The sequence below is a fragment of the Xenia sp. Carnegie-2017 genome, unplaced genomic scaffold, assembly GCF_021976095.1.
Source record: "Xenia sp. Carnegie-2017 unplaced genomic scaffold, XeniaSp_v1 HiC_scaffold_14, whole genome shotgun sequence".
NCBI lineage: Eukaryota > Metazoa > Cnidaria > Anthozoa > Malacalcyonacea > Xeniidae > Xenia > Xenia sp. Carnegie-2017.
In genome coordinates, this window is record NW_025813447.1 from 8040619 (window position 1) to 8067011 (window position 26393).

A 26393-nucleotide genomic window follows, 5' to 3' on the forward strand; every position below is an offset into this window, starting at 1 on the left:
CGATTTCGTAACTCGGGACTTAGAAAGTTTAAAGATTTATCTTTTAGAATGTTTAAAAAGAAAAAAATTTGATGTCTTTAAATTTGTCGTGCTCTGAATGTCTCGTTCATTAAAGCTATTACATACCACAGCAGTTCTCCTGGTTGAATTAACCTTAATATCCTCGTCGCGTAAGAATCGCGCTATAAACACAACTAAAGATTTCCGCTGACAGTTCGATGTCTAGCATCGAGGCGGCACTTAATTGTTCGCAGACATGAATTCTTAACAAAGAAAGATTTTATTGACTTTTTTCAATTTCCGAAGAGCTCTTTGTGGTCGCGAGCATGCATGAGGAGGTCGGCTATTTTTATCCTCGCCTAACCGAGATGCTTCTGTCGAGAAAACACGGGCAGACAATAATAGAAACTAGCGGTTACGAAAGGTGTTCGGGAACTGCGAATTCACTTTGTGAATCAAGAAACCTTCCATGTAGATGAAAAAAGCGAATTTTCTCAGAGCTACTCTCAGACAAAAGGTGAGCAGTCGATGATCACACATTCTCCACGTGGTTGATGCAAGACTGATCACGTAATGAACACATTTTAGTTTTCTAACATACTGCTCTACGAAATGATCACGTAATGATCACATTTTAGTTTTCTAACATACTGCTCTACGAAATATTAAACATGTGCGATTTCGTTCCAATTGATTTCCTATGCTAAATCTGTCAAATTATTTTATACATTTCAATTGACAAGCGTTGACTGATTAACTATCTACAAGAGACTCGCGTTTTTCATCAAATTCCTGCCCGGGCACTTAAATAAAGACTAGTTTGCATTTCTCAGCAGTTGACCGGTGCTGTGCGCGCGCATCATCGAAGATAAAGAGAATAAGCTCAATGAGCAATGAGGGCTTATCGCGGCATCTATATTCATGTCGTGTGGAGTGTGTAAACCGGCCACCAGGTATATTAAAAGGCACCTGTAACCTGCGATAATCTTTGACAAAAGATCTGCCAGCGATACAATCAGGTAAAGAAACAACGTGCTGTACACTAACATCATTTTTTCCATTTCCATCAAGGATTTCATTGGACGATGATCTGCGCAATTCATTTTGCAGTCGGAATTTCATCAAGCAAATGAAATGGCAAGAGCTTTGCAGCTAAAAAGGACAGATGTACAACGTGTAAATAGCACTTGGAGAACAGTAATGGTATTAGGTTGCTGGCACAGAATTGAGCAGTATGGCAGAAGCAAGCAGTTTTTTTCCTATTTCAGCTACATTATAAACTACAAAGAGAAGCGTTTGACTGAGGGCTCAAATTGAATGTGAAACGCCCTGATGCTTTATTACTGGAAATAATCTCAACTTGCCGAGAGCAGGCACGCCTTCAACTCTCACGTGTGTCAATTTTTTAAGGCTGTCATTGTGAGGAGCAACACAGTTTTTTCATCTTATTTGAACCAGTTACTTCTACGCGTATCTGCCCTCATGCAGGTGCATTAGGAATGGCCTTCTCCTGCACGTACTCAGTTGAACGTTATTTGCATACGACACCGTTTCGCTCTTGGTTACCAAACATAGAAACACCTGCTTGGTTACATTTCCTTCATGCTAAATACGCTCTTAAATTAAACAGTGATTCAGAGCGTGCGTCAATTCGATCTCTCACAACAGAAGGAGTTGCTGACTACTATATATCACTCGCACGTCATTTTTCAATTTTAATTTCACTTTGAGAAGTGTTGGCGTCTCATAAAATATGTTCGCTCATCGTGTGAAAAATTCACCGAAAGCTCGAATGCTTTTGAGCATTTTCAGCTGCACAAAGTTGACAATATCGACTGTTATCCTGATCTCGGGCAGTCTTGCTTTGTACTTAGATCATTTTCGCCATATTTCTCGTCTACAACAGAAACTAGAGACCGAATACGACTTCAGTCACTACTGGCTGAGCGCTTCGGTGAGTTGCGTAATAAACATCTTCGTTAAATGTATCTTCAACTCTGTTATATATGTAAAATAGTCTTTTTACGTTGACCTAAATAACGTTCAGTTGTCTAGTGACATCAACGAGAATTTTACACAAACAAAAAACGCAGATGAAAATTTAGCTTAGGACATGGCAGTTTGAATTTCACATTTTATGTCCAAACTCAAAAAACAAATATAAATATCATTCTACTAGCAATCTAATAATTCCATTAACGCGTTTGTATCGTCTAGTTTCAAACAGTTAGAGCTCGGCGACCTCGTGCGCAAATTCTGTTTCGAAACCAAAACGCTTGAACGAAAATGCGTTTCCCATATTTTTAGAGATGCCGTGAATGTTAAGTTTAGGATAGGTATATTTCCTCGCTTTCGTTCATGGTTTTAGTGTTGTAACGCTTAGAATAAGCTTTAAGTTGAACTTGCTCGTTTCTGTCTTTTAGTATATTTGTTCGTCCATCATGACGCTGTTTGCCGCATTCGGACAGTATAGAAGAAGATTCGTAAGTGGAATATTTATCTCTTCAAAATCCTGTGATAGAAGGTCAATTTTCAAACGCAGCAGGAAAAGAGACTGTCCATCATATAAAGCAACTGTACCATCCCTCACAAAAGCTGCCAACTTTTACTGTAAATCTCATTCGCTTCCCTAAAGATGGTTGTTATTGTCTTAAGCTGTTATGTGCACTTCTACATACTTAATTTTTCCATTTGTCCATGCTAAAAATACTTTCACAAGTATTTTTATCTGATCATCAAAATTGCGCTGCATCAATCCAGCTTGGATGTAAAAAAAAACGCCAAAAAAGCAACTTGTTTGTGTCGTAAAGCAAATTTGAAAAATTCCATCCGCAGGGCTGCTTTACTCCGTTACCAGCGGACAATTTTATGTAGTACAATATGAAACATACTTCGAATAAAAAGTTCATGCTTAACTCAATACTTGAGATACAAACAAGACAATTTTTTATTTTAACAGTAATATTTCGCAGTTATTGCAAATTCATCATCAGACTCGATTAAGGCTTCTTTCATTTCAAAGATTTTCGATTTCCTGTCTCGTCATTCTCATTTGCTTTTAGTGTTAAAGCAATTACTACAACATTTATACATAAAAAATTTCCAGACATTCACGACAACAATATTCCTTGTGGTATCAATGGCTTTGTCGCTGTTTGCAATGGTTCTCGACGGACCCGATTGGATCGAATGGAAAGATATGACGAGAAGGATGAATTACTGGGATAAAAAGGATGGCTACGTCTGTTCGTCGGCAAATGACTCGTGCGTTTGTTACGTAAAAGACGGGATGACAGGTTCGTATGCAGCTTCTTGAGGAATTATTTAATATTTATATCCCTATGTATATATATATATAAAATAAAGTAAAATAAAATAAAATATATGTATACATATCGTGTGCAACGCAGAACAAACACGAAACAAATTGTCGAGTAACAATTAAAGCCTGTCGTCAGCTGTTTTGACGAATTGCCATGCTTAACTTTGTAACGACGTTACAAATACAGGCTTACTGCTTCATCTCAACCATGGGCGTAGGATGACCGATAAATGGGGGTGGGTGCACATATTCGCATATTTCCTTTGAAATCTATTGTTTTCGACGGACAATAGCATGCATGTATGAATACGAGCCACCCTCTACACAATTATCGATCTTCTTCCTACGCCCAATGGCATCGCCGAGTGGATGTAATCAGAAAATAGATTATGTACACGGAATTCTAAATAATTCCGCCAATTAAATTAAATAAGAATATTTAAAATTGTCTCATGATGTTGTAGTCTCGATTGAAAAAGGGAAAACGAATAAAATTGATTTCGACAAGCTGCTGATCCAAAACAATTCCCTCTTCCTCCTTCATCATAACGACTTTGTTCGACATTATCCTCAACACACACACTGTGATATTCTTCTATGTCCATTCAAACATAAACTTCACCGTTTTCAACTCAATTAGGGAGAAACAGAGTTTCGTCTCCTTTTCCCTCAGAAACATTAATGGACAATGTACACCGAACAATTAACTTCAATTTCCCAAAATTTTCGTTTCAGTAAAAAAATAGTACAAGTGCTGATGACAGACAACATTTCTGATTTCAAGGTGCATTCACAAAGAAACTCTCTGGGTTTGCAAGATATATGATGTGAAACATTCGTAGGCATGAGTATGCCGAATATTTAAAATCGCGAAAAATTTCGAATTGTTTGTTGGGAGCTCGGCGGTATTTCAACATTTTTTGAATCACAAACCGAAATCGTAAAATTATTTGCCAATCTTTATTTCAGATAAAAAGACGATTTCTTCAGCGGTGGACTGTGGTGATGTTGCATATTTGGCCGCCATTTTTGGTGTCATTGTGGGGGGAGCTGTCTTGGGATTTTGCCTCTGCTTGGCAAGTTTACTGGTTATGGTCAATTCGGTTTCTTGGAAAAATCCTTGGAAGGTAATGATGCGAAACATTGTGAGTGCCTGTGAATCAACATTCCGTGATCTATTTATTCGTACATCACAGTCCGGATAATAAGCTGTATAAGATTCCAATGTCTAATGTCCTTATTTGGAAGCAGGGTAGATTATCCAGTAGGCTGAGTAGGCTTAAGCCCACAGGCCTGAGCTTTCGAAAGGCAGGTTGTAACTGGACAGAATTAGGATTTGAACGTTTTTGCTTTCCATGCAGGCTAGCTAAATGTGCTTAACTTAGATAGTTTACGCTGCTGAAACCCTTACGAGCCATTAAATGCAAAGGAAAAATGGCTTTCGTACTATCTACTGTTCAAATGCGCAATGCTCAGAACTCATGAAGTCTTAACTTTTCCTATTTCCCTGACCATGTCAATGATTTTTGAAATTTCGTTTTCCTTTAAAATGAACTTTTCCCATTTTTTACCCTATGGGGTTACTAACAATAACCAGGACAAGCAGACAATTTCAAATAATACAAAATAAAACAAAAGTCTGATGATATCTTTGGAATAAAAACGAAATATTACACCATCTTTTGTTTCAAACTCTTGTAATATCTTGAATATCAAGAAAACGAGATGTCCCTCTTCGGAATTTGTTTTATTTTGTATTTTTGGGTTACTAACAGGAAATGCAACGTAAAGGAAAATTGAACTTAGTAGGAGGAATAGATATCGCATAAAGGCCCTTAACTTTGTCTTAGCCTACAGGCCTCGTAATTAGTAATACGCCACTGTTTGGAAGTGTAGTCGGGATAGTCGAAAAATTCATAGCATTTAATTTCCTTGACACGAAAGACGTGAGTAAGATTGTCGCAATACAAGCAGTCGATGGGAATCGGATTTGGAATAAAACTTCTGACTTCGTTATTTAACATCGGCTGTTTTGTTTTTAGGAATTTGCTTCGTACACAGCCTCGTACGAGAATAGTATTTTCGGCAACTCATCGCACGATATCATGGAACTGTACCGCGAACAACCCACGAGACGCGCAACTCCTGCTTACAGTGCTGCATCAACCGTATCACGACGCGACAAGGAATACATACCGTCCTGGTCGCTGTATAGCTCTACAACCGACAACACGAGTTCTTCACCTTGTCCAAACAATCCGAGCTAATCCGAGCTGATACGAGCTTCAAAATCATTTGTACATATGGTTGTAAACAGAACAGAAATCGACAAAAATCATCGCAAAAGCCATTCTTATGCACTAAAGACCATTTTGATTACCTCGACGCTGTTCGTCCTAGTATTAATGGACGCTTTACTTCGAGAGGGAGAGAACATTTCGTTTTTCGAAATAAAAACATTTTCGTTATTAGAAAATGTGACAAAAAAATGCAAGTTTTCTAGGTACGATGAGTCAGTGGCGTGCCCCCAGCTGTTAATTTTTAGTGGGCGATGGAATGAAAAAGGGCCGTCAAATTTTGAATTTGTGTTGGAGATACGCATTTGCAATTATACAGTTAGTGTTACTTAACTCCCCAAAATCCAGGAAATATTTGTACAATCTTCCATCACATTTTGTTTGAACTAATGCGAGAGGACGAGAGCATTGCTGCATCGACGAACATGAGAAAATTTGGGCCTCCATCGGGACATCAGCAAATTGTAATATTTTATTTCAGTGCTCTGTAGAGATTCTACGCTGATACTTTGACGATAAAACGTTTAATTATAATGATAAAAAACTATCGTGGACCAGTGAAAAGTGTTACGTGCGATTTCATTCATTAAACATTGCGCTTTCTCTGCTCAGCTGGTTGTAAAATCCTGTTACTGTAACGAAGTACAGGAAGTGCCGTAGCCAGCTCCATCTTCGATGGGGGGATTATCGAAGCCAGCTACAGAACTGGGAGTAGCAATACATGGATCAAAATGTCGTGTTTCTTCACTCGTTTTGAGAAAGGAACAGTTTATATTACTGACCTGAGCAAAATGCTAACTTAGTATGATTATATTGCAGTGGTGGAAGGGGAGGGTCAACTTCCCCCAGGTGCCGTAACACAGAGGTCACTGTCAGATATCCCAAAGCAAAACATTCAACACACAGTAAATTGAACTAAATATAAAACTGGAATGCTACCTTTCAGCACACAGTGCGTTGAACTAAATATATAACTGGAACGCTACCTTCAGCTAAACATGCGCGTACTTGCATGAAGCCAAACTTTACCTCCGGACACGCGTGTCTTCGGGTCGAATCCCGCATATTAGCCTACGGTCGTAAATGAACTTTTTTGGGGGCCGAGCGTGGAAAAATTGGGACTATTTAAATTGATGGTTTCAAATTTTAGCGGGAGGTGGTACCTTCCAGTTATATTCAGTAAGCTAGGGTTGTGCAAAGAGTCTATTAATCGCGGGTGATTGGATCTGCAGTTTAATGCACATGCGCTACTTCTGGCAATTGTTTTTGTGCGTTCCAAAATTGCTCTTGCCTCAAGACGGTAAGAACCTCTCGCGCGCCAACACTGTTATTATGACTAAAAGTTTCAAACAAACCAATATATTTCATTTCGTAAGCAATAAATATTAAACCGTCTTTCCATCTTGTAGGTATGTTTATGCAGAAGCCTGAGACTACTGTTATTAATGCCTCCGAGACGCTATATTTTGTTTAAATCAAAATTGCTTAAAATTGGTAAGAACTTGCCATATTTCATTTCAATCCAATTCAGCTCAAATCGACGTCAAACGAGTCTGTCAATCGCATCGTATCATCCTCCTAAAATTGTAAAATAAATCGAATTCAGTTCAATTTCGTGACAATTCGCTATTCTCGTCATCGCCATGGCAAAATTCTCAAACCTTATCGGCGCGCATGTCCTTCAGTTTTTCGATCAGTTTTCTGCCAGGATTTCCCCCCTTTTTGAATTCCACTTTCTATGGACAAATACACGTATGAATAGACACTTCGCAGGGGGGTGGGGTGCTAGCTGTCCTCAAAGGATTGTACAAAATCATCATACCTCTCCGAAGTCCTCGTCGTCATCAGCCATGCAGCTTTCAGCAGCAGGAAGTTCACCGTCATTTCTGATGGAATCTGTGACAGCAACACGCTGATACAGTTTGTACTTTAAGCTGAAAATAAAAGTGGTAACACTGTAAATATATTGACGCAATTTATTCTCTAGTTTCAAATAAGTTAAAAAGTGATCTCAAGCTGGTCCCAAAATTAGGAAAACGGCAATATCATTGAATGCCCCATACACCTAAACAAATGAGTAACTTGGGTTTCACGATCGTGTACTACCAGCAAAATCTGTTTTTTACTTAACATGTTCTTGACAGTTTTGAAGGCAAGATAAATTTTTACGTTTGAATTTCCGAAAAATCTTCACTCTTAACACACTTTCTTAAGTATCACATTTTGTAACAAATTCATTCAAACTGATGATGACATAAGTTTACCGAAACATGTCTGTAATAAAAAAGTTTGTTCTCTATATTCAATGTATTATTTCAATTGTGCTTTTACGTAAAATATGGAAATAAGTTACTGTGTTTTACCGAAAAAACAGCTAGCTTTTAAATTTTTTGTGGAGCCAGCCACCGCAAATAAAAATTTACGCCCCTGATTGGAAAATGCAATACATGTATCTTGAATATGGGATCCCATTCAGCGAAAAATCTAGTTACGTTATCCTTACACTCTGTTTTTGTACCAAAGGAAGATCAAGATGGCGATGATGGCCGTCAAAATAAAGGCAACAGCTCCAATGACGAACTAAAAAATCGAAGCCAGGATCAATTAGTTTGACAAATCATACAGCCTCGTTTCCACTAGCTTTACACGAAAAATGTGGGGCTGGAATTACGAGGCCCGGATTTTGAAGAAAAGCCTAAGGAAGAGGTTGTGTTTTCATTTCAAACACAACATACCTACACCATCGTACTCAAACCTTTTCCCACATGAAAAAACCCTCAAAATAATCATTCATTCCACACTTTCATGTACGTGTCAACCGTAGTTATCAGACTAAAGTTTCGTAAGTGCACTTTCTTTCTACATAGAGCCATTTACTTTTCCCATCAGGAAAAATTGAAAAGAAAAAGCGACGATGGAAAAGGGTTATCTACCTTAAATGTGCTTCTACCTGAAATTGCTTGACTGCTTCGTGAACTGTCATGTCGCTGCAAGGTATAACTTTGCCTTGAGGAAGTCTAACCCCACCAACACAAGATCTGTAAAGTTAAGCAGGTGGGATGAATTATTATTCACTTCTCCGATAATGGCATGTTTATAGAAAGTTTTCTTCGCTCACTTTGGTGATTCTCTCCAAATGTACTGAATTTTCTTCTTTCGGTTCTATATATTTACAAGAGCAAACATTCACTACAAGATAAGGAGATGAAAGTCATCGAGGCTTAAACAAATCTGATTCTAGTAGCACAAAAAAATAACTACAGATAAGAATCGACTCGGTCAGGTTGAAATCAAAGCCGTTATTATTCAAACAAATAATATGAATCGCCTCTTATTGATTTTGAAGCTTCTAAGCAGTTGACTGCTTAGAATGACAGGTCAGATTGCACATAGCCTAGATACAATTCTATTCTACGACACTCTTACTGATTTAGTGGACAGTAGTCATATTACAGACTACTTCGACTCACTTATAAACATCTAAAGGGACAAAAGCTACGATCGAACTGAACAAACAACGAAACAAAACTCTCAACGAGACAACAAAATAAAGAATACAGTAAAAACGACAACAAATTAGCAAAGAAAATACCTTTTAATATACGCTTGGTAGTCATTGTCCAGAGGACAGCGCCCTCCAGTTATAGATACTGAAAGGTTGGTCAGACAAAACTTTTTAATAACGGACAACTTACTTCGCAGCCACCAACAATTTTTTCGTAATCATCACTCGTACACAGGCGACAAGCGGATTTCGAATGCCACAAGAACAAAAACCTAACATATAAGGCAGAAAAATTACTCCAGAACAAATACGTCATTGTAACTATACATGTATCTTCATATAGTTAAAATTTATGAAGATTACAGAACAAATAGCGAACATAAGTACACACAGTTTTTTACAGTTCTTTAGCACAGCACGACCTAGAGCTGTGATTGGTGGAAAACGTCAAAGTTCCTTAAACTAGACGTTTGAAACTGTGCTCCCAAAACCACCCTAAGCAATAGTCAGATCGAATGTTTAGATTAATTCCTCTACGTACAACATAGTTTTTAACATTGTAGGAGAATAATTTTTGGTCATGTTAACTTACTAGCAATCATCACAACTTAACTTACTGGCAACCATCACAACTTAACTTACTGGCAACCGTCACAACTTAACTTACTGGCAACCATCACAACTTAACTTACTGGCAACCATCACAACTTAACTTACTGGTAACCATCACAACTTAACTTACTGGCAACCATCACAACTTAACTTACTGGTAACCATCACAACAACTTACTGGCAACCATCACAACAACTTACTGGTAACCATCACAACAACACTGGCAACCATCACAACTTAACTTACTGGTAACCATCACAACTTAACTTACTGGCAACCATCACAACACTTACTGGTAACCATCACAACAACACTGGCAACCATTAACTTACTGGCAATCATCACAACAACTCACTGGCAGCCATCACAACTTAACTTACTGGCAACCATCACAACAACTTACTGGCAATCACAACTTAACTTACTGGCAACCATCACAACTTAACTTACTGGCAACCATCACAACAACTTACTGGTAACCATCACAACAACTTACTGGCAACCATCACAACTTAACTTACTGGTAACCATCACAACTTAACTTACTGGCAACCATCACAACTTAACTTACTGGTAACCATCACAACTTAACTTACTGGCAATCATCACAACTTAACTCACTGGCAACCATCACAACTTAACTTACTGGTAACCATCACAACTTAACTTACTGGCAACCATCACAACTTAACTTACTGGCAACCATCACAACTTAACTTACTGGTAACCATCACAACTTAACTTAGTGGCAACCATCACAACTTAACTTACTGGCAACCATCACAAGTGCCCTCTTGACATTTCGATGGGAATTTGATCACACCCTATAAATTCCATAGGAAAAGCAAAAGTAAACAAAGGACCAAAAAACTTGGGAAATTAAAAGGTTATTGACTACTAATGTTGTACCTTGTCACTGGCTTGTTCGTCGCATCGTAGGATAATCAAGACCGATCGACCTTTCGGGCAAGAACGTGTCGTTCTATAAAATAAAATAAAGTATATAACGACCGTCGTAAATAGATGGCAGACACTTTAAATTCTGTGAACGATCCAGCTGCAGTTGACAGCGTGCTACATGTTCGTTAATGAAATTTAATATTTGTAGCAGCGCCATCTCCATTGTGATAGAAACTGATTTGCAAAAGTGAAAAAATCCATCTTCTTTAGTAACAAACTTTTTCAAATTTGTACGTGGCTTAGTGCGGGCATGTCCGTAATGAAAAATTGAAAATGGCGAACTTACGAATGCGAGAGAAAATCAAAGTATATCAATGATTCGTTCAACAATTTTCCATCGTCGAATACATCCAATGATAAATTCTGTGGTTTCTCATCGTAAACTCCCATCAGTTGATGACCGATGCTGAAAAAAAGGAAAACATCATCAAATGAATATTTTCAATGTCCGTGGGTTGCTATTCAGCATTTTTACCCGGCAGGTGTTGTCGAAATCGGCGATTTGCCGCTTCCAGAAACGATGCGCATCTGACAAATGCTTGCATTCAATTTATACACTTGCTGAAAAATACAAAAATCATATGAAGTTTATAAATTGGGGTATGTAGTTATAAAAAAACAGGCACGCAGCGCACAGTGTTTTAATATTTTTTATTGTTGCAATGAATAAGTTAAACATTTCAGAGAGTTACTCAAACTTATATTTTAAGCAATTTATATCAGCAATAACTTTGTCAGTATGTCAACAAATAATATTTTCGTCGAGACGAGTTATTTCTACGCAAATCACTGATTTATAATTATTAGTTTTCATGTATATTTCTTCTGCTTTTCACGCAACATTTTTCATTACATTCTTAACAAACATTTCACGAAGATTCTAGCCGCAGCATTTCATTGCTATATTTCAAAGCCAACACGAGAATCAGAATCACTATTAACACTGCTGGGGCAAAAATATCTCGTGCATAAGCAGCTTATAAAAGATATGGCTCGCCTCCAGTCCCTGGCTTGACTAGTAGAGTGGTCGACTAGAACCCTGAAGTGCTTAATCAAATCTAGTCCAAGAAACACGTTTTACATGTGCGTACAACAATGTCAGAATTCATATTCTTATATTGCTATGGATAGACACGTAAAGTTTGGAGTTTAGATTTTCTTTTGATATTTTAGAAAGATGTTTATGCTGTTAGTGTGATTATCAACTGGAGGGAGTTGAACTCGTCAAATATAACAGAGTAGAGGAATTCGCTTCTGTGTAGCTAGCCAGGGACAATTAACATATCAAATAAAAGAAAAAAACCTAGTGAATATTACAGACATCTCACCGTTTTACCATCTTCGATGGTGGAATTGTCATGACAGGTCGCTTCGGGAGCATCCACACCACACAAATTGATACGATACTCGTAGAAAAACGAATTTCCTTGCCGAAGAAAAATTTATTCGTTCGAGCCACGTGGATGCTGAAAAAAAGCACGAGTTGAGTGAATATTTTGAAGTATTAGCAAACATACGGTCGACTTTGAAAAAATCGCACCCTTTCAATTGTAAGAAGTTAATATGGCGTCCGTCTTTCCCATGATAATGACACGAAGAATAGCATTTTGAAGACGACGGATTGCTGAGAAAAAAAAGTTTTCGATTTACTCGCTCCCTCTCTAGCTTTCACGAGAATAATTTTCGAAAACATGCAATATACTACCTGACAAGACCGGGGCCACATTTTTCACACTTGTTGTTATTGAGAAACGTACCTATTCACAAATGGAATTTTGAAGAGAAGGAAGATTAAATACTACATGGAAATGCGTTGTTAGCACATATGAATATTGACTCTTGCACAAATAAAAAGCTGGCTTCGCCAAAGACTTCATGTGCCTGTCTAACACTTGAACTATCACCTTAGAGGATAGCTCTCTTAGTCACTGGCGTAGCAAGCTCACAAACGTAGTTGTACTATGTACATTTTAGGTAACTAGCATTCCTTTTTTTGTTAGGAATCTATATTATTGTTACGGAGAGAAGTTACTGAAACATTAACACGGCACGGTGCTGTTGGCTATTATAAATACAATCCACGATCGAAGAAAAAAAGCACGATGCACTTGTGATGTGAACACGTATTGCTCGAGTCGAGAGGAAAATAAAATACACAAGAAAATCACCGCTTTTGCAGGGTTTGCACATTGATGATTGAGCATCGAAGTATTGACCAGTTGGACACTCAACACAACTATAGGAAAAGGAAAAACGAGAAAATATCAGCTCCCTTTCACGTAAGGACTCCATATAATTAGGGAGCTACTGATGACTGAGAAAGCATTTATATTTGTATGTAGAAAACACGCACGAATGGATTTTAAAAGAGCCAAAAACAGCTATTTTGAGCTCACGTGTTTTTGAAATGCACAAAAATCTAAGTATTTCATGATAATGGCACGGCAGAAAACAAACGAGAGTAATGTCAAAACTTGTCTTGGTGTGCCTTTTTGCAAAACTTCACTTTGCTGTTGTAGATTTTTGTCTTGTATTCTTTAGACTCTTGTATTGCTACATGCAGTCGCAGATTTATAAACTGCTATTGAAACAAATCTTCACAGTGTTTTATGTAACTTTTTACGCTGCTATATTAGAGATAAAATGCACCGAAACCAAACATTCCCTTTCGAGTATGATCTCGCACTATAAAGTAAATGAATCCAGAAGTATCGTCTCATGTTTGTAGATTTAGATCGTCCGGGTCAGTATAGAGTCCTGAGAAGGAATGTTGATGTTGATGGTTGATTTGACAATCTTCGAGGTAGTCATCTTCGGAGTGAAGACTGGGAAGACCGCTAAAGTTTTCGAAATGTCAGTTAACATCAACACTAACAGTCCTTCTCTGAACTGCACTAACCTGGGCGATCTACATCTACATGTAATATCGCACTATATTATTTACGATATGAAACTTTACAGTCACGTTTCAAGAACATCAAAAATTTCTAACACTGCATGAATACCATTACCTCGAATCTTCAACTTGAAAACGGCATTTTGAACAAACTTCTGCTCCACCGTCCACAGTATTTGAAAGAAGTACAGAGTATATCTTTACTCTACAGGAAAATATCATCACGTGTTTGTGTCAAACGAAATAAAAGTACTTTGATTTTTCTCAAAATTTTGCCCACTCAATTTCCATTTATTTGAAAAGCATTTAAAGTTTGAAACCATTCTAATAATTATCAATCCAAACCGTGGGAACTTTGTGGTAAACTACGAACCTGTCATTGATGTATTTGTAAGTCTTCAAATCAGGATCAAATACTCTTTTACCTTCTTTCTTAAACCCCCAACGAAAAGTCAAGGGACCTTTTTCAGTCACAGCGTACCTAAATAGACCAACAAACACGACCATGAAATCTAAGTACATACGTTGAAGATCTGTAATAAACTACGCTACAGATGATGTCAAACACTGGGCTTGAGAAACATGTGAGATCAAGGATTCAAAGCATTTATCTTTTCCCTTTAGTTTGTTTTCAACTCTACTAGCCGCCAAAACATGCTCTTTTGCAAACTCTGTTTCATCAGTTTCATCTGTCATGCTAGAGTATTTAGGAAACAAAAAGGGAAATCAGCTGTTAGGGTGATCTTTTTCGTGAACGACATCTCAGTCAAGCTTTATTCTTTCAACATACAAATCTGAGCCACTAATTCATTAGACTTGTTCTTTAGATTTCGTCTTTTCCCTATTTTAAAATGCCGCGGGCAGAGATTTTGAACAATGGATCGTTCATACAAATCTTGGTTCTAAAGTTATAAGGTTAGAGTCATTAGTTATGCTTATTTACTAGTGGATTTAGTCCTTTGTAAATGAGAACAACGGAGGGAAGATATCAATAACGAACGGTACACCCCCCGATCACAAACTTTCAGCTTCCCTTGCATCGTGCCTTCTCGAATGCCTAGGCATCCTGAATAAAGACGAAAGCACTTTGCTTGAAACAGAAGAAAAACCTTCACTTTGTCTTAACAATCTTTTAAAGAACGCACACTCATTTGCCGCAGAAGACTAAGTTCCAAACTCTCCAATGTCAGGAGGTAATCCATCAACTATCGTGGATGTTAATGGATAAAAACGCTGCGAGGATGTGATATACATGAATCACTGAGGTACCAAGAAATCGTCTCGGTAAAATTTCTTTTCATACGTACGTGAAATTTTGGCGAGTGTTTCTCCCGTTCCAATGAGCCACTGTTGCAGAATTTCTGTTGAATTTCCTCTGTGTGCGAAAGCAATATAGAGGTTATATAGGACTGCATTACATAAAATCTTAGTTTTCATGAAATCTCAAATGGTGAGGATATGCTCATGATGCAAAAATCGCGATTCGAAAGAAGCCTGGGCTTATTTTAAGCAATAAAAACAAAAAGTCGCCAACATTTAAGAACCACGGAGTAAATAATCAAACTTACTTCGAACATGGTAAATTCACAGGATCCTTCGCAGTCCATTTCAAAGTCGATTGTTACGGATCCAACTTCCGTGGCAATTCTCGACACCAGTCCTCGGTCGCCAGCAAAGCCTGCAGTTTTCACCTCTAAATCTAGACTGACGTCATCAGAATGGCCAAATCCACTGTCTATATAGTGGCCACGAAGCTGCCATCCGGCGGGTGTTGAGCAGCCGTCAACTGCAATATACAAGTAAAATGTTCGCAGTTTAATGAACAACCGCCTCTGTCGAATGTTTCCGATTCGGGACGAAGATCGCAATTGAAGATCCGCATAATCGCTTACCATAACTGGAACACCAGTGATCAGTGGCAGGCGGCCAGTTTCTCCAAGTTCTATAATCATGTTTCAAATCGGAAGCTGTCGTCGGCAAACACTTCGCACAACCTGTCGAAAAAGTAACATTGTAATTTTTCCTTATTTCAATTTTTCGAGTGGCATGCTTCTAAAACCGGTCATTATCAAACTAAGCTCCTTTCACAATGTATGATGACAGTTCTCTGTTGTCGATTATATATATTCGCTCACAAATCTTCGCGTTCATATCGTAATATAAGAGGCTATACCCTTGACACCGTCACTGAAGTATCCCACGGAACAGAAAAGACACTTGTTGTCTTTAAGGTACATTCCGGGACTACATGTGGGACACTCAACCTTGGGTCCGGCTTCATGTAACTTAACGGCGCCATCGAGGAACTCACTACAGATCTTCGGCTCAATCCATTTGTAAAGAGTTTGGAACTAAATCAAAAATATCTTTGTTACTTGGCCTGCTCGCATCTGACCGTTTAAGCCGTACTGGATATGACAACGCAAGCAAAACCGTACGTCTCGGCCATACTTTCTATTACAGCGCAAGCAAAACCGTGCGTCTCGGCCATACTTTCTATGACAGCGCAAGCAAGACCGTGCGTCTCGGCCGTACTTTCTATGACAGTGCAAGCAAAACCGTACGTCTCGGCCATACTTTCTTTGACAAAGCAAGCAAAACCGCACGTCTCGGCCATACTTTCTATGACAGTGCAAGCAAAACAGTACGTCTCGGTCATACTTTCTATAACAGTGCAAGCAAAACAGTACGTCTCGGCCATACTTTCTATGACAGTGCAAGCAAAACAGTACGTCTCGGCCATACTTTCTATGACAGTGCAAGCAAAACAGTACGTCTCGGCCATACTTGCTGTGACAATGTAGGCTAAAGCAAAGGTTGAACCTTCGTGACTCGACACGGTACAAGTCGCTGCAATTGCTGAAATTATTTGTCAGTACAAACCTTGTTTTCTTCATCGCATTCCGAGGAAATTTCCATGTAATCTTTTTTCTCACAAGCAGGACGTTCGAGGCACTTCGCGCTTCCACGAGCTAAGACAAAAAGATTCAATAATATGCGAACTGCGAACATATCTGTCGTCACTCGTTACCAACATTCATTGCAGTTAAGACGACGGGCAATCGCAAAAACTTTTCAAGTAGAATTGTACTTGTAAACAGACAAAGCTTTAAGGTTGCCATACATTTTAACAACAATCACAATCGGAGATTTTGTATATATAGCGAATAATAATAGTTCCTCTCTGCGGTATGGTATTCTTTTCGAGTATTGAATACTCACGAGCATATTCCGTTTTTTCATTACAAGGTTCACATTCCTTAGCACCGGCCTCCGAAAAGAAGTTCGCCTCACATTGTTCACATCTAACACACGAGTAGCAAAAAAGAAAAAAGAACAATGTAAGTGACGACACTATAAACTCCTAAAATTCCAGATTATGAGAGGTTAACGAAGAAATCTCCTAACTTTCCTGATCCCACTTTATCAGCGAACGTTCCCGGTGGACAATTGACGCATTCCGAAGTCGACGCGGTACCTAAAGTAAGGAAAATTCAAAGTGCATTATTGTATCTCTCTTGAGGCACAGACATCTCAAGTAACCGAGTCTTCCTCCTATAATTCCTATTCAAACTTTCCAAACGGATGGAACAAAAAGAAAATAAATATTGGTTTTCTCCAAATTAGTTATTATGTATGACATGAGAAGTTTCTGCCTAAACAAAGTCTCACGACTAAACTTTCTGGTTTCATCCAACACAAAAGATTAATTCGAAACAAAAATATTAAAACGTCCGAACATTGGTACATTCGCAAAATTACGCATCGAGCGTTTTCACTATTTCCCTATGGATCAACTGAAAAATAGATGAAGCGGCCATATTGGTGCTCCGAAGAGCGGAGCTTCATTAAAATTCTTTTCAATTGGTACGTCAACATGTCGGCTACGACGTCGGGTAAAAACGTTTTATACAAAACCCCACCGACCTTTAACTTCGATTTCTCGGATGAAAGCCATTTTGGAAAAACTGTTTCCTTCGTTGCTCCAGCGTTCAACTTGCCAGACAACTAGATTCTTTCCACGTTTTAATTTTAACTGAAAGCGAAAAAGCAGTCGCAAACATTCATGGCTGGGATGGATTTTAGAAAGGGATGGAAAGAGTGTGAACGACACCTGGCCTCGGGTACGAGGAATGTAGGAGGGAGGCCAACTTCTCTATACTGTAATTTTGCAAACAATTCAACAAAAGCAGTTGTAATTGGTGTGTGACAGAGCACGTTCCCGAAAATCTCCAAATCATAGCAAAAAGATTACAGAATTTGATAAAAAATTCTGACGTATGTCACTTCAACGGGTTGAAATCTAATCAAACTAGAGCATCCTCCCCCCAACAAAATCATCGAGATCCCCCCCGCTTCATTGATTTTATACTCCCTTTATATCTATGTCGTGTGAAATAGATAACATATCCAAAGCAAAAGCAGTTCGCCGAGCTTGTAACTTGTTCATAATCAGATAAACGAACATCATGCAAGCGATAAGTTAGATTGTGCAGTGCTCATTAATACAGGACGCAACGTACATAAACGAACCACAGATGCTTTGAAGGACAGTTGATTAGAGGAAGTATTGACGAAAAGACGAAGTAGGATGTGTTCGTATACATGACTACGTGTGACTAAGAGTTTGAAATGCGAATAAAGGTGTTCGTAAGGTCGAAAAGATAAAAGAGTGAAAGACGAGTTCGAAAACAAAGGTCATATGGTTATGAGTGAAAGACGATTTCAATCAGCGTTATATGGTTATAAAGGTTAAAGTTTGAAAGACGAGTTCAATTAAGGTTATAAGGTTTTAAAGGTTATGAGAGAAAGACGAGCTCAATTAAGGTTGTATGGCCATAAAGGTTGTTCCTTTTTATTCAAACTAGATGAGTTCAATTCATAAACACGACATTCGGTTGGAAAAAGCGACATAGCATCGCTCGCATATACCCACATGCTATAATGTAGTAGTTCGTGCATGCGCAAACATTCGCGGGTGATGCCTTAGATCACAGCATAGAAACAAACAGAAGTCCCACTCTATAGAAATTTTTTGTGTAGCGCATATCTTATTGCGCATGTGATTAGCATAGTGGCAGCCAGTGAATTGCATTTTCTAATTAATAGGAGCGCTTAGGTGGCTAGCCGCAGCCAGTAATCTAATTAAATATACAGTAGCCAGTTGCACAGTGAAGTGACACTACTGTTTGTGTCTATACTGTGCTTATATGCACAGTTAAGCTTAAGTTGAATACGTATGGGTATGTACAACATTTAATTGTACATTTCGTGAAAGGGAAAAATGAGAAATTCTATGCACCATGGGATGTGTGAAAAAACTACAGAAAATGAAAAAACTTACTGTGGCATTTTTCCATACGTACTGCGAGGACGGATCGAGGCTTATCACGTCATCGTCATCAGTATTATAATAAACATCGTCGCTCATATCTTCATCGCTCATTTCTTCATCTTTCTCCTCACCATTGTCCTTTTTGCCATCACGGCGTTGCTTGGTAATCTCGCACTGTTCATTGCGAACCTATAAAATACGTTAGTAGGAGGTTTATCAAATATTTATTTAAACTTGGACTGGTTGGCCCAGCTTCGTAATTAAGTGATATACGAGGCGAAAATTGAATTCTAATTGGAAATATTAGAGCCTATTAACAGAAGGCTTTTAAAAGAACCATTCCATAAAAGTTATAGATGATTTTATTTACAGACAAACGAGAGACGTCTTGTTCTTACTTTCAAGACATCATCACTTTACTGAATGGCTCTTCTAAAAGCTTTCTGCTGAGCTTTGATTCCTATACTTAGAACAGGTAGTTTAGTTCGGTGGCCTACATACAGCACACTTTTCTGCTTATGACTTCTTCAATTTAAAATTTCGCCCCGACATAACATTTGGTGAAGTTAAAACGGCGAATAAAAACGAAGATTTTCGACAAATTTCTGTAGCGGTGTAATTGCGTTGTAAGTCTTGTTAAATTAAAATAAATAGCTACATGCAAGGAATGAGAAAAAAGTACAAATGATTACTCACCGAAACGCTGAAGAACATGCCGTTATAATCGTTGGTGTAATAGTACCAAAAGGTTATGGAGCCTTCGTCCTTGACAACCTGAAGAACGGAGCAAGATTGGTGGAACATAAATATATTGTCAACGAAAGCCTTTAGCTATTAATTTCCAACTTCAATGTTTTTCTTACGTTTGCAATATATGTAAGACGCAAGAGACACGGCGATACTTCGGTACGTAGAAGATTTCCATCTGCAACCCATGATGCACTAAAAAACATCGAACATATGCTTTCATTTTCAAGACACGGATGTAGAGTGGAGTTTTGTTCACATAAATGCTTTCGAAAAAATTTCTATATTGCGTGCATTCTACTGTTGTTGATTTTGAGGTTTGAGCTTCGGTTCAAAACCAAAATACTAGCCACTAGCTAAGAGCCCAGTTGACTTCGATATCAGTTGATTCATGACTCCTAATTCGAGTAGGATACCGAAGAATGCATGATGTATAACACTTAATTGATGTCTTTTCTTTTATATTAGAACTCCAATTTAGCTTGCTTGCTTGCTAATGTAGAGAATAAGTCGGCAACAACACGATGTACGGTATAGTAAATTTCATAATTTTAATCACGTGCGGCGGCAATAAGATCAAACAAAGCTGTCATCGCAGAATAACGTTAGTGTCGTTATTTACACTTTTGTTCACCAATATCCTCCATAATGAGGCTGCATACAGGCCATAATATACAAGTCGCTTGACAAGAGGAATTTGAAGCAATATGTCAGCTTTAGTTTTGTGACACGTCCATGTCTTCACCTCCTTTTCAGTAGACTAATTCATACAATTTTCAAGAAAGCATGATGTTGAAGCGCGCGATGTTATAAAGAATAAAATTTAATAATGAAATTTTTTTCCTGTTCACCCAAACTCACTTACTTGCACTGCGATTCACCTTCATTCCTCCACGATTCTCCGAAGTCCAATGTCGCATACGTGTCGAAATCCGGCGGAAATTCCGTCCAATTTGTGTAACGTACGGCACTGCCAAGACTGTGCTTTCCTTTGGGACACGGTTTGCATTCCTCGCTCAACAAAGATACGTCAGTAAATTGCCCGGCAGGACATGTTCCATCTAAGCAAGAAAACAACGAACTCAGGTTTGTCGGGAAGGCATTTTTTGATGTAGTCACAGTCAGTAATGTCCAATGGTGCCAGCAAGGTTTTCGATTTTGGAGCCATCCCCCGTTACCAAATGTCACATATGTACAAATTGTATGAACTTTTTGACATTACTAATACAGCAGAACCCAGATAATTTGAACTAAAATGCATCTTACTTCCCGCGCTAACTCAACCTCCAGTAAGCTCAACCCCCCTGGATTTTACAGTACATTTTTCATAGAATTTTACTTGGGTCAATACGAAGTCTGTTAACTCGAATTCCTCGTTTACGAGTTTCAACTTCCCTTGCTGAAATTTCCCTGTATAACTCGAACTTCAATCTCGAAACAATAAAACGTAAAACAATAAGAAATTAAGGTATTATACAGATGATACCGTAATTTAGTTACAAAAATTCATGATGAACAATTGCCCAAAAAACGTTACAACTTTCAGATTACCGATATAGCTTTTGTTCGCAACTAAATAAAGTACGGACGTCACAAACTACTTAATCACGCTTGCAGTAACTGTTTATTGCTTTCTTGTAGCTCGCAAATGTAAATGAACAGTAAAACTGCCAATGGTTTTCAGTATTTTTAGGTTTTTCACCATAAACATCATGATACAGAACATTTTGAGGGGACAAGGCAAATGATGGCGACGCTGACGTTAATCACTTATTACATACCACATGATTTTTGATACAGAGGAGGTCTCATCGTGACAGCACATTTACTTTCATAATGAGGCACGGGGACATGCCATCTCCCCCCGTCCGCACCGCATTCTGTGTACTCGTAATGAAATTCACCCTAAACAAACACAATGAAACCGAGACAGTATTAATAATATTGTAACCATAATAAAACTTTTCGTTAAATTTCAAATTAAATTTAAAATCGAATCAAATTAATCTCAAGATTAAATTATCGATGGTCGACGCGACAAAATCGCAGCAAACGATGGAGTTGTAATAGAATATTAGAATTTCTCTTTGTTAAGCACTTGTAACGTAATTAAGAAGAAATATCTTCAAAAATGTTTTTTTGTAGTTTCTCATCTCATCCAACACAAACGCACATTTGCTTAGTTTGTGCACTGGTTTATTCATTGTAAACTCCATTTTCTATTCTTAGGCTCCAATCTTCACATTGGCACATGCTGTTTTAATTCATGCTCTTGCCCGTGAAAACTGTTCTCTGTTGTTCATTCGTCACTGTCTACACTAACACACGCATTATTACTTTCCACTTTAATGAGAAGGAAGAAGGAAAGTTGTTCTCGTTCTTTGTAGTACATTCGGGACACCCTACAATACCGCGAGTCGAATTGTAGCAAGCAAGGTGTAAAATTTAAGAGATACGTACTTCTTTACATTCGGGCAATGATTCCGCTTTCTTTGCCAGGAATATAGCACAATAGAGGAAGACGTACAAAGCCTTCGACCAGTATACCATGTTTAGAAATACTTGTACGCGATATATCTGCTTCGATAAAAATATTCCCAAATGCTTATATTCCTAATAAGTCAATTTGGAAAACCTTTTCATAACCGAAAGTTTTGCTCAAAGCGTTCCAGTTGAAAGATGATGCCGACGTTGTCTCGATGTTTGCATGATTTCAAACCTTGATATTTACATAAAAATGAATAAATATGAATAAATTATTATTAGCAATAGATCTCAAATGCGTTATTCTCAAATAGAGCTACCAGGTTACTGTGGAGTGTGGACTGATTGCTGACTTAGTTTTTCCATTCCAACTTTTTCTTCTACTTATTGAATAATATATATACAGCTTTCTCAATTTTGAAAGCTGGCCTACCTTACATCAACAGAAATAAATATGGACTAAAGATTTAACATCATATCACCCATAATGAAGACACCGGAATCGAATATTCAAAGCTCGCGTTTAATCATCATATCACTTTTGATGAAGATACCAGAATGGAGGATTCAGTGGCTCATTTTTTAGGATCACATCTCTTCAGGCTCAGCCCATATAGCACATAGACCCTACTCTGAAATAAAAATGGACCCCTTATTACACACAACTATGTATTGCTAAATGGCACTGAAATTATATGCAGTATTAAATTCCCGTTGACAATCAACAAAACCAGTCCAAGAAGTTTAAAGTAGGCCAACAGGCAATAACGAAACAATTTTAGTTTCAGACTTTCAAACAGTTGAAATGGCAAGGGCCCTAAATTGGAGGCAGTCGGATGTTCGTTGAACGAACAACAAATAGCTCAACACCCACACGTACAAATGTTCCCAGAAGTTAGTTTGGACACACATCTCGGCCGTGAATGATGAAAGTTAAACTGTACCTTTTGCAACTGAACTGTACCACTAATACTTCAGTCTAGTGTCTTTATTTGTAGAAAGCTGAGTACTAACTTACTCCGACGCACCCAACTAATTTGACGACAAAACTATAATACTTATACGCTACACTCTTGTGTCTTTTTTCCGAAAACAATAAAGGAGGGCAGAGTTTGTGCGAAGCAATATATGCAACAGGAAACAACGCACATCACTTGATAAATTAAACACTTTCTCGGCACAAAGTAAACCTTTTCAAAACGAACAAAAACAATATCGCGCACGTACTGCATATCAACATTTTTTCAAATTCCTGCGGGTTTTTTTAATAAATTTTCAGGTCACATGCTTTGTAAAAATTTACCTAAATACTGATATCACTGTTGAATTAACTTCGCCACAATTATTGAACTCATTTCTTAAGTTTATCACTCTACATGTGGAGTAAACCACTTTCCCGTACTCCAAAGTACATCGATCAGGGATGCTTCCGGATAATCCAAAAAAGATTGGATTTAAAAATCATCACTAATTCTATTTAGTTTTGTTCGAAAGTTTAGTCAATAGGAAAGATAATCACTGAAAGTTAATTATACAAAATTTCGTCTATATGGAGTAATCTTCACGAATAGAAAATAAATCATAAGCTCTAACTCTTTGATTTTGAATGATTCATTAACCATTGCAAAGTAATATCTAGAAAATGAAAAAAGAGAAAAATGCTTCAATTCATGACAAATGAAAGTGATTTTTGAAAAGACTATTTTAAACTCACTTTCTCTACAGTATATTATGAAAAAAAAATAATACAATGAGTGTGCTAATTGGTCTATAGCTGAATCTGCATTAGCCTATGAAACCTATTGGAGCTCAATCAATTAAAACAATCAAAAAGAATCGAAAAATTGAACTTCGGCTGCATTGATCTCCTCTCAAGTTCTCTAACAGAACTCCTGCGTTTACATAAGCATGTGCAAACACAGTAAACATCTTTTGTTTATTGAATAGTACAATATAAAACCATACCAATGTTTTGTTTCTCTTTGCAAGAAATAGAGTAACAGCATATTTCCCGATCTTGGACAGATGAAAGATTTCTAAAATCAGAGAATGCCCATCAAGCCATTGGCAGTGATAATACATAAAAATTCTACTTATTTCACAAACAGTAGAACAAGTGCTTGCATGCATCCCTTTCTTCTAGCATACTAACAATTTTTCAATCAACTCTTTTTCATCAACAGCATCTGGTAAATCCTTTTTGTTGCCTAAGACAAGAACCTTAAAAGATGGAAAATTCAATTGAAATGCAAACAAAAGAACAGAATGGGAAAAGTTCAAACAGCTCGGAGCCATGATGAATAGGTTTATCTAAAAAAATCAGCTTATAGCAGTTGCTACTGTTAACCTTTGTCATGGGAGTTACTTTCTCATGTGAGTCTGATATGATATCTATTGTGATTATGATTGTGCACAATGCACAATGAAGTGTTAACTGAGAGAGGGCATCTTCACAGTAAACGATCAAAGAGAGATTGAAGATTCATTTCATGGTGACAAGAAGTTTACCGGTATTCCAGATAATTGTGGTTTATCTAACAAATTGTGCAGTTCATTCTTGGACGCATCAAACTTTTCATGATCTGCGGCATCAACCATGTAACTGAAAAGGCAAACTAAAGATTAGTTTCAAATTAAAATACTCATGCCAGACAAACAATACTGTCAAAAATGTTCACAAAGCAGACGTTATCTCAAACTACAAGCTATAAAACGGATATTTTAAATTTCTTTTTCATTCTATAGAAAAGTGAAAGACTGTATGCGACCAGTCTCATATCACCCATTAAAATATCAGTAGTGCGCCAATTTTAGTTTGATATATATTGAAATGAAATATACTCTGAATAAAATATCCATTTTTAAGCTCAATATTTGAGATTGAGAGAATGCAATAACTTAGTGATATTTCAAATTTATTACAAACTCATGATCAGACTAAGTGACAAGCTAAAAGAGGCTCAATTTTTTCACAAGTGCAGTGACATCATGAGGAACTAACAACAACATAGGTTTATTTACAAATGGGATGAACTATAAGGTAGATAAGGTCAGATAGCCAGTCTGAAAAATGGATCATCTTCATTTTTAATACACCCTCCCTACTTCACAAATATGATAAGATATTCAAAATACATACACAATGCAGTTTACGCCACGACAATATCGTTCCCACATGCTCCTGAAGCGAGGCTGGCCACCTATATCCCAAACCTTAAAAATTCCCAACCATTTGATGAATCAAATCAAATAGAAGAATGAGATTTAAGTATTATTCTAATACAGCAAGAAGTTAAGAATACAGGAACTCATAATCCACCTTAATTGTGACATTTCCCTTGGAGATTTTTCTCATGTTGAATCCAACTGTAGGAATCATATCTTCATTATATTGCCCTGACTACGAAATAAATCGAAGATGAAAAAATTTTACTAACTAGAAATTTTGTCAAGCCGTTTTGTACATCGCTTTTGCTTGTGCCTTTTTTCCCCATAAAAGTGGCTCTCAACCCAAGGCAGTTAATGATGCAATGAAATGATTCACGCATGGTCACTATTGCATTGAAAAAATATTGAAGTGAACAACACCTGCAGTGCAATGATTTTTTTCATGCACAGAGAGTGAGACAGTGTGATACACATGATTGAACTGTACCCAGCATGGAAAGCATGTCATTTTTCAAAGAGATCTGTGGTTTGCACAGTGAATTTCTACTGTTGTGACGGCCTGACGATCACGTTTTTCGATGGCAAAATTTTTTGACTGAGATTTTATGTTAATAACTCGGACATTAATTGCCTTGTTGTGCTCCAAGATATCACTGTCTGTCCTTAAACATACTCAACGTGCAGCTATTCGCATAATCACATATCTTAGACTTTGCAAACATTTCCTATTAGAAACAACGAGTAAAATGCAAGCCGCGGCAGGCAAGGTACACATCTTTGCATTTAAGTTTCATTTGCGTATTCTATTATACTGTAAATCATACCGCGATCACGTTGACGAAAGTGGTCTTGCCAGAATACTGGAGACCAACTAAGGTCAACTCCATCTCTTCTTTCCAAAACAAACTGCGGATCCAGTCCAAAATTCGCTGAAAAAACGACAACATTGTGGGAGTATATGACAAAACGAATTTCTTGGACTGATCGTGAATTCGTGATAGGAAATCGAATTGGAGGTCATGTGACAGAAAGTGCGAAATGATACGCGCCTGCAATTTGATATGCC

At 37.7% G+C, this 26393-nt stretch overlaps 3 protein-coding genes across 3 annotated transcripts; 1 reads left to right on the plus strand and 2 right to left on the minus strand.

Moving 5' to 3' along the window:
- The first annotated feature begins 480 nt into the window (after window positions 1–480).
- LOC124435338 lies at window positions 481–7018 on the plus strand. The gene is made up of 6 exons (XM_046985273.1): window positions 481–517; window positions 1072–1954; window positions 2424–2483; window positions 3107–3296; window positions 4292–4449; window positions 5365–7018. Exons 2-6 carry the CDS (start codon window positions 1754–1756, stop codon window positions 5587–5589), a joined length of 834 nt encoding a protein of 277 aa, XP_046841229.1. The 5' UTR covers window positions 481–517; window positions 1072–1753; the 3' UTR covers window positions 5590–7018.
- Window positions 7019–10645: 3627 nt separating this feature from the next.
- LOC124435333 (endosome/lysosome-associated apoptosis and autophagy regulator family member 2-like) lies at window positions 10646–22407 on the minus strand. The gene is made up of 23 exons (XM_046985269.1): window positions 22136–22407; window positions 21457–21580; window positions 20541–20736; window positions 19792–19870; window positions 19625–19702; window positions 18938–19117; window positions 17521–17629; window positions 17002–17071; window positions 16816–16898; window positions 16477–16565; window positions 15767–15944; window positions 15486–15587; window positions 15162–15379; window positions 14901–14968; window positions 13967–14074; window positions 13709–13798; window positions 12866–12933; window positions 12403–12454; window positions 12238–12321; window positions 12026–12163; window positions 11173–11258; window positions 10984–11103; window positions 10646–10719 (listed from the first exon to the last, which is right to left on the minus strand). Exons 1-21 carry the CDS (start codon window positions 22223–22225, stop codon window positions 11243–11245), a joined length of 2220 nt encoding a protein of 739 aa, XP_046841225.1. The 5' UTR covers window positions 22226–22407; the 3' UTR covers window positions 10646–10719; window positions 10984–11103; window positions 11173–11242.
- Window positions 22408–23398: 991 nt separating this feature from the next.
- LOC124435340 (ADP-ribosylation factor-like protein 8A) lies at window positions 23399–26339 on the minus strand. Its single transcript, XM_046985276.1, has 7 exons — window positions 26152–26339; window positions 25479–25559; window positions 25299–25372; window positions 24668–24761; window positions 24312–24379; window positions 24125–24195; window positions 23399–23794 (listed from the first exon to the last, which is right to left on the minus strand). Exons 1-7 carry the CDS (start codon window positions 26272–26274, stop codon window positions 23748–23750), a joined length of 558 nt encoding a protein of 185 aa, XP_046841232.1. The 5' UTR covers window positions 26275–26339; the 3' UTR covers window positions 23399–23747.
- Between the last annotated feature and the right edge of the window lie 54 nt (window positions 26340–26393).

Excerpts from the sequence above, each read along its gene's own strand:
- LOC124435340 (XM_046985276.1), bottom strand. The coding sequence starts at position 26,274 with ATGTTGTCGTTTTTTCAGCGAATTTTGGACTGGATCCGCAGTTTGTTT. Across the intron at positions 24,762-25,298 it reads CGTGGCGTAAACTGCATTGT|TTACATGGTTGATGCCGCAG; the intron begins GTATGTATTTTG and ends TTGCCTTTTCAG. Across the intron at positions 24,196-24,311 it reads AAAGAGTTGATTGAAAAATT|AAATCTTTCATCTGTCCAAG; the intron begins GTTAGTATGCTA and ends CTCTGATTTTAG.
- LOC124435338 (XM_046985273.1), top strand. The coding sequence starts at position 1,754 with ATGTTCGCTCATCGTGTGAAAAATTCACCGAAAGCTCGAATGCTTTTG. Across the intron at positions 1,955-2,423 it reads ACTACTGGCTGAGCGCTTCG|TATATTTGTTCGTCCATCAT; the intron begins GTGAGTTGCGTA and ends TCTGTCTTTTAG. Across the intron at positions 3,297-4,291 it reads CGTAAAAGACGGGATGACAG|ATAAAAAGACGATTTCTTCA; the intron begins GTTCGTATGCAG and ends TCTTTATTTCAG.
- LOC124435333 (XM_046985269.1), bottom strand. The coding sequence starts at position 22,225 with ATGGTATACTGGTCGAAGGCTTTGTACGTCTTCCTCTATTGTGCTATA. Across the intron at positions 19,118-19,624 it reads GCATGTTCTTCAGCGTTTCG|GTTCGCAATGAACAGTGCGA; the intron begins GTGAGTAATCAT and ends CGTATTTTATAG. Across the intron at positions 17,630-18,937 it reads ACGTATGGAAAAATGCCACA|TTAAAATTAAAACGTGGAAA; the intron begins GTAAGTTTTTTC and ends TTTCGCTTTCAG.